Genomic DNA, 7,679 nt, shown 5'->3' with positions numbered 1-7,679 from the left:
CTTTTGAGGATTTGAAGAGACAGCTGGCGGAGCCCCCAGTCCTTGCTGCTCCAGTTTACAAGGAGCCTTTATTACTGTATGTAGCTGCTAACACACGGGCCGTCAGTGTGGCGGTGGTGGTGGAGCGCAAGGAAGAGGGCAAGGAGCATCCGGTTCAGCGGCCGGTTTATTACGTCAGTGAAGTGCTCATCGAGTCCAAACAGCGGTATCCACATTGGCAGAAGCTTGTTTATGGTGTGTTCATGGCAAGCCGGAAGCTTAAGCATTATTTCCAGGGTCACCCTATCACTGTGGTCAGTTCTGCCCCCCTTGGAGATATCATTCAAAACAGAGAGGCCACAGGGAGAGTGGCTAAGTGGGCTATAGAGCTCGGACCTCATGGTCTGAAATACGTACCACGCGCTGCTGTTAAATCTCAAGCCTTGGTGGATTTCATCAACGATTGGACAGAGCTACAAGTGCCCGAAGAAAAGCCGGATAACACATATTGGACTATTCACTTTGATGGGTCCAGGCAATTGGAGGGCTCAGGGGCTGGAGTTGTATTGGCTTCCCCTAAAGGTGACAAGTTCCATTATGTGCTACGGTTGATGTTTCCTTGCACTAACAATGCGGCTGAGTACGAGGCCTTGCTCCATGGTCTTCAGATGGCTAAGGAGATGAGCTTGAGCCGGGTAAGGTGCTTCGGCGACTCAGACTTAGTGGCTCAACAAGTATCAGGCAAGTGGGATTCCAAGGACCCTCTCATGGCGGCTTATCGCCGTGAAGTTGATGCCATTGCTGGACACTTTCAGGGTTACCAAGTAGAGCACATCAATCGCAGGAAGAACGAGGCGGCTGATGCTTTAAGCTGGCTGGGCTCTCAGCGAAAACCGGTGCCGCCTAATACTTTTCTGGACGTCTTGCATAACCCTTCTGTTAAGTTGCCTACAGAGGAAGACTTGGCTGTCCCTGACCCGGAGGCACAATTGGTGGCGGCTCTCCACATCATCCCGGACTGGACAGTGCCCTATCTGGCTTACATGACCCGGGGAGATTTGCCTGAGGATGAAACTTTGGCCAGGCAAATAACCCGGCGGTCTAAGTCAATGGTTGTTATCAATGGTGAGCTGCATCGCCGCGGTGTTACGGGAGCATTCCAACGTTGTGTCTCCCCTGAGGAAGGTCAAGAAATCCTGCGTGAGATTCACGAAGGGGATTGTGGCCATCATGCCGGCTCAAAATCTCTTGTGGCCAAGGCTTTTCGTCATGGTTTTTATTGGCTGGCGGCTCATGCTGATGCGGAGGACTTGGTCAGTAAATGTGATGGTTGCCAGAGGTTCTCGCGACGGGCTCATGTGCCGGCTCAGGAGCTGAGGATGATACCAATCACTTGGCCATTTGCGGTCTCGGGGCTTGATATGGTTGGGCCTTTTAAAAGGTCCAAGGACAAGAAGACCCACCTTTTGGTGGCAGTTGACAAATTCACAAAGTGGGTTGAAGCAGAGCCAGTTAGCAAGTGTGACGCAGCCACCGCGGTTCAGTTCATGAAAAGGGTGATCTTTCGCTTTGGCTTTCCACACAGCATTATAACTGACAATGGTACCAATCTGTCCAAAGGTGCCATGGAGGAGTTTTGTCAACGAGAGCATATTCGACTTGATGTTTCATCAGTGGCTCACCCTCAATCCAATGGTCAAGCTGAGAGAGCTAATCAGGAGATTCTAAAAGGCATCAAGCCCCGGCTTTTGGTCCCTTTGCAACGGACGCCGGGTTGTTGGGTTGAGGAGTTACCCTCCGTATTATGGAGCATCAATACTACTCCTAACAGGTCTACGGGTTACACGCCCTTCTTCATGGTTTATGGAGCGGAAGCAGTCCTCCCCAGTGACATCCGTCATGACTCGCCTCGAGTGGCGGCTTATGTTGAGGCGGATAATGAACAGGCGTGCCAAGATGCTCTTGATTTGTTGGACGAGCAGCGTGACGTGGCAGCAGCTCGCTCAGCAATTTACCAACAAGACCTGCGCCGTTATCACAGTCGCCGGGTTAAGTCCCGGGTCTTCCAGGAAGGTGATCTGGTGCTCCGGCTCATCCAAGATCAAGCAGATGCGCACAAGCTATCCCCGCCTTGGGAAGGACCCTTTGTGGTCAGCAAGAACTTGCACAACGGGTCATATTACCTCATTGATATTCGGGAGCACAAAGATTCACGCAAGTCGGAGGAGGAGACCCGTCGGCCGTGGAACATAGCTCAGCTTCGGCCTTATTACACTTGAGCCACCGGCTCTCATAATGTACATATCTCTATAAGCCATGTATATATTATGATAAGCAATAAAGCAGGACCTCTGTCCTTTTTTCTCCTCCAAAGGTAAATGTGTTGTTTCCATTACAATATCACATGGTAACTTGGAGGTGGATCCGGCTTATGATCGTATTCGAATCTAGCCGTACGCAATATAATCACTTGGGGGCTTCCTGTTCAAACATAGGTCGTATTCGAACCAAAGAGAACATAGCTGTCGATACCCATTTGATTGGCAAAGTGCCGAGCTCATTGGGGAGTTTTCTTTGATCATATTTGAATCATAGCTCAACCCCCTTTGGGAACCGACGTGGATCGTATTCGAATCAGCGTCGTTAAACAACTCTTAAGGTCATTCGGGGCTTCCTGTTCAAACATGGGTCGTATTCGAACCAAAGAGAACATAGCTGTCGGTACCCTCTTGATCGGCATCGCCAAACCCACTGGGGGCTATATGATCGCATTCGAATCTTAGCTTAAACCCCTTTGGGACGGGTCTCTGGTCGTATTCGAACCGGAAGCCCCTGAGTTTTGATTTTCTGATTTACAACAAGTTCTTCTGATTGTATCCACAGTGTACACGACGGTTCTTATTCCGCCGGCTTAACTTTGATTCACAGTGCTAGTCGCACACAATCAGCATTATCAAGGCTGGTAAACCGGAGTTGAGGTACCAACCTTATTATCCGAGTTATATAAACCGGAAGTGTACTTGAGGGCCTGTAAGTGTGTTATTACGGTTATATCAAGGACATAATTGAGGACCAGTCTTTCGGGACTCAGATTTATATTCCGGGTTATATGTATGAGACTATGATTCTCAGTGCGGTAAGCCGCCTAGAGACTTGTGATTTGTTTTTTTATGCAGGATAGTTAAAGACAACTATTTGAGCTTAAGGAAAATGAATGATCAATTATGACCCGGAAGAATATAAGGAAGCAACTTCAATGGAATTAAGCATTCAGCACGTGCACGATGGCACGACAAAGTTGAAATGTTGGTCCTATTCTATTACAAGACTCCCCGAGTCCAAAAGGGTGAAGCATTGTTTAACAAGCCGCCTAAAGAGTCAAGATGCTTGCCGGGTCGAAACTTCCGGCTCATCCCTCTCCGCTCCTCCGGCTGTTCCCAAGACCTGGAAGGTTGACGATTTCCAGTCAATGCCGCTCAAAGCTTCAAATTGAGCTTCCTCGTCAATTAACCTGGCCGGGTCAATTTCCGGGGCAAAGGTGTGCTTACGAGTCGGCGGGACTAAGTTGATAGCTTCATAACGCGGAGTGGGGATCCTCTGATTCTTTGCATCGTAGCCCGGCTGGTACTTGGTCAGATCAGTGTCATTCCCAATCAGGGTGGCAACCGGGCGCACGATCTTCACACAGGCAGCAAAGTCCTTTTGGTCGAAAGGGGTGCCGTCTTCCTTCAAGCTGGGGTAACCAAGTGCAATGTCCGCCGGGTCTAGCTCTGGAAGGAAAGCCTTGGCCCGGCTCAGAGCAGCTATGGCTCCGGCTCTTGCAGAGGCCCGTCGCAGCTCTTGAACACGCTGAGGAAGAACGGCCAGCCGGCGAAGTACTTCCGCCAGGTGAGTCGGAACCTCATTGGATAGGGCCACCACGGCCAAAGCGCGCTGTGACCCGGTGTAGAGTTGCTCCACCAGGGTGTACACGGCCTTCAGCTTGGTCAGCACGTTCTGATTGAGGTTGGCGCTTCTGGGACCTGTTTAACAAAGTAAGATAAGCCGTTCTCAATGATGGGAGTTATGAGACATAAAGACTTGTTCAAAGCCTGCAGAAGGACTTACCGAAGATTGCGGCGACCATTTGTGACACATGGCGTTTTAAGCCGGAGAGTTCGGCGGTTCTCTCCATCAGAGTCTTCTCCGCCTGTTCGGCCCGGCTTACCAGAGCAGCTTTCTCTTCGACCCAAGTTTTCCTTTCAGCCTCAAACTTCTTCTTCATCTTCTCTTGAGCAGCAATACTGGACTCAAATTTGGCGTTGGCCTTCTGGGTCTCAGTTTCCTGAGTCTTCAGGCGGTTCTTCAGCTCAGAGATATCCGCCTCAAATTTTTTGCAAGCAGCCTGCACAATTTCCGGGTTATAGTACGAACAATTATTATGCGATTTTAAAGTCCCAATCACTTTCCAAGCAAAGACACTTGGCACTTGGGGGCTAATGCATGTCGAAAGTTTCTATCTATAAATTACCGGTTCATGGAAGTAAGCCGGAAATTAAGTCTACAACATATCCTATCATAAGTAGTAGACTTGGGGGCTAGTATGGTAAAGATGACTATGCAGTAAGTGATAGAGTGGTACCTCAGACTTCTGCTGTATCTGCTTCACCATGTCAATCTCCAAGTCCCGGCTACTGTGCACCTGATTGACATAGCCGGAGATGATCTCTCCAATGCTCAGGTTGGCGTAGTTGGTGATGTCCAGCTTGGCCCGGCGGCGCTCTAGCAACTCTTCCTTCGCAGAGCACTTAGCCAGCACAGTGGGTCTCCCCGGCTCGACAAACTCCGTCCGGGTGATTACCACGTCCGGGTCATCGGCCGGCTGAGCCGGGCTGGAGATGTCCGGGTTAGTGGAAGTCTCCATGGCTGGTTCGTTGGTTGGAGTGGTGGCTTCAGGAGCAGAGGCAGCTGGCGGCTCTTGAGCTGAAACCTCCGGCTCAGGCAAGACCGGCTCTTCGACCGGCTTATTCTTCTTCGCCCTCTTGCTGAGCTTTGCCTGGGCACTGAAAGGACAAAAAGGTTAGTACAAAAGTATGAGTAAAGATAAGCACAACAAGAGAAGATCATCATTACCCGGGTACGGTCTTGAAGGCCGGCAGGTTCGATTGCATCGAGTCACCAGAGGAAGGTGAAGTTTCCTGATAGTTTGAATCAGAAGAATTAGCGGTTGACGTATAACACCCGCCAAAGGATGAAAAGGATATAAGTGGGAAATAACCTCGGTCCGGCGCTTCCTCGACGCTTCAGGTAAGCCGGAAGAGAGGTCTGCATCTTTGTTGGTCCGGGTGTGCCGCCGGCTCTCATGAATCTGTTGCTTCAAAAGAAATTAAGGATCTTGATAAGCTAAAGGATGTGAAAATCTTACTTTCCGGGTTACTCTTCGGACTTTCAGCCTTGGCAAGGGCTCCGAGTCGGAGGAAAGTGTCATTACCTCTTCAGTCACCGGGTTACTTGCTCCGGTGTCATCCTGCTGATGATCAGTATCAATAAGGTGGACAGGAATAAACAAGGAATACAACAAGAGCTTACAGGTTCAGGGGTTACCTCTGACTCGGAGCTGTCACTTAGTTGAAGCAGCTCTGAGGCAGTAGGCCTGCTTCCCTTCTTACGGGGAGCGGCTCTCCTGGCGGCTTTCTTAGCCTTCCTGGCCTTCTTGGCCGCCTCATGGTCATACTTGACCTTCCAGAATTTATCATCAGCCTGAAAAATACAATGAAGATTTCTTAAGGTTCAGATGAAAACTATCTAAAGGAGAAAATAAGATGTTCAAATCAGCGGCTTACCGCTGGGGCCGGGTTGGTCTTGCAGAAGGGGCTTAAGCCGGTCCTCCCGCAGTCTGCCAAGCTCTCGTTCAAGAGGGCCTTGGTCATATCTTCAACAACGTCTTCAGGAAGATCGTTGCGGCTATGTCGCAGGGGGTCATCTTTACGGCCCGTGTAATCACACATTAAGCCGGGGCGGCGGCTCAAGGGGATCACCCGCCAGGAGATCCAAACCCAGACCAGATCAATGCCGTTGAGGCCGTTGCCCAGGAGAGCCTTGATCTTGTTGATGGTGGGGATCAGAGGTTGACGCTCCGCCTGGGATAGTTTGTCGGGCAGAGGGTGGTTTGCTTCCAGACGCACGGCACGAAAGCCAGGCAGAGGGCTCTCGTCAGCCGGAGACGTATCCTGGCAGTAAAACCACGTCTGGTTCCAATCCTTTGGATGGCTGGGCGGCTTAGCGTAAGGAAAGAGGCAGTCTCTCCGGCGTTGAATGGAGATTCCACCAAGTTCCAGGCTCGGTCCGTTAGCGCACTCATTCTGGCATTCAAATAGAATAGCTCTCTAAAGAGCAGAAGGCTGGGCTCTTCTCCAAGGTAGACTTCGCAGAATACTTGGAAGTTGCATATGTTTGACACGGAATTGGGTCCTATGTCTTGTGGCCGCAGATCAAAGAAGCTCAGCACATCTCTAAAGAACTTTGAGCCTGGCGGTGCGAAGCCCCGGCTCATGTGATCCGCAAATATTACCACCTCCCCGTCCCTTGGTTGTGGTCTCTCCTCTGACGGGTCAAGGACGTGGTAAGACATGACATCCTTCTTGGGCAGGTAACCCGTCTTCACAAAGTCCGCTAAGGTTTCGTCGGTGACGTTGGACCTCATCCAGTTGCATGTGATGGGTGCTTTGGGAGCTTTGGGAGGCATGGTGAAAGACGGAAGCCTATGATAAAAGGAAATGTCCGGTTCAATTATAAGCCGGAGGAAGTTTACAGTTTAATGTTTAACGTGGCGGCTTATGAAGGGGCCTAATGACATATGGCTAAATGCATCGGGTTATCTAAGCCGCTGCAGGTATTGAGAGTAATTCAACTTGTCTACAGCTTTATCATAAATGAGCCGGAGAATTTTACGGCGCGTGGCTTCTTTTAAGCCGGAAATGTAAGCCGCCATAGCTCAGCAGATGCAGTTTTTTACTAAGTATGGTGAAAACAGGTTTCACGGATCGCAGTAATTATTTTGGATCAAAACGGTCGGCTAAAGAGGAAAGTTTCTAGACCTAAAACAGACGCAGAAGAAGTTCATAGGTTCGAACGGATCCTTTATGCAGGGAAAAGAGATCTATATACATTGGAAGCGGGTGTGAAACAACTACCGCAACAGTTCTATACAGTCTACATATCAAGAAGGGGTGGTAATAATGAAATCTACCAAGAGCTCGCGATGAACGGCGACGAACACGGGAAGAACAGCAAGAACCCTAACGCGGATCTATTCTATGGAGTAACAAGGGCTTACGGGTGTTGGAGAGTTGCGGAGGTCGCCGCCGTTTATCTGGTCACGTCAGGTTGATGCAGCGGCCTGAGTTGGAGAAGACAGGAAGACCCGCGGCGGCGGCGGCGATGGAGCTCGAGCGGGAGAACAGTGGCGAGAGGAGGAAGACGTGTGACTGGAGGCTTATCGGGCCGGGCTATTTATAAGGCGAGGCTCTTAAGTGGGCGCGAGAAACGAGGAGGCCACGGTGTGATTATCTCACCACAAAGGTGCCTCGATCTTCGGGATGACCATTAAAGAACGATCCGTTGGAGATGTGACAGAATAAAAAATTAACTTAATGGAAGATGACGTCACGGCAGGTTACCCGGAATCCAGAAGATGACGTCACGACGGGTTATAGCCTTTA

At 50.2% G+C, this 7,679-nt stretch overlaps 1 protein-coding gene across 1 annotated transcript; it reads right to left on the bottom strand.

Moving 5' to 3' along the window:
• Window positions 1-3,014: 3,014 nt before the first annotated feature.
• On the bottom strand, window positions 3,015-4,140 carry LOC141020991 (uncharacterized). Its single transcript, XM_073495935.1, has 2 exons — window positions 4,087-4,140; window positions 3,015-4,001 (listed from the first exon to the last, which is right to left on the bottom strand). The coding sequence occupies exons 1-2, from the start codon at window positions 4,103-4,105 to the stop codon at window positions 3,358-3,360; spliced, it is 663 nt and encodes a 220-aa protein (XP_073352036.1). The 5' UTR covers window positions 4,106-4,140; the 3' UTR covers window positions 3,015-3,357.
• Between the last annotated feature and the right edge of the window lie 3,539 nt (window positions 4,141-7,679).

This window comes from Aegilops tauschii, chromosome 3, assembly GCF_002575655.3.
Source record: "Aegilops tauschii subsp. strangulata cultivar AL8/78 chromosome 3, Aet v6.0, whole genome shotgun sequence".
Lineage (NCBI taxonomy): Eukaryota > Viridiplantae > Streptophyta > Magnoliopsida > Poales > Poaceae > Aegilops > Aegilops tauschii.
Note: the sequence above shows the minus strand (reverse complement) of the source record. Positions and strands in the feature narration are given on the sequence as shown.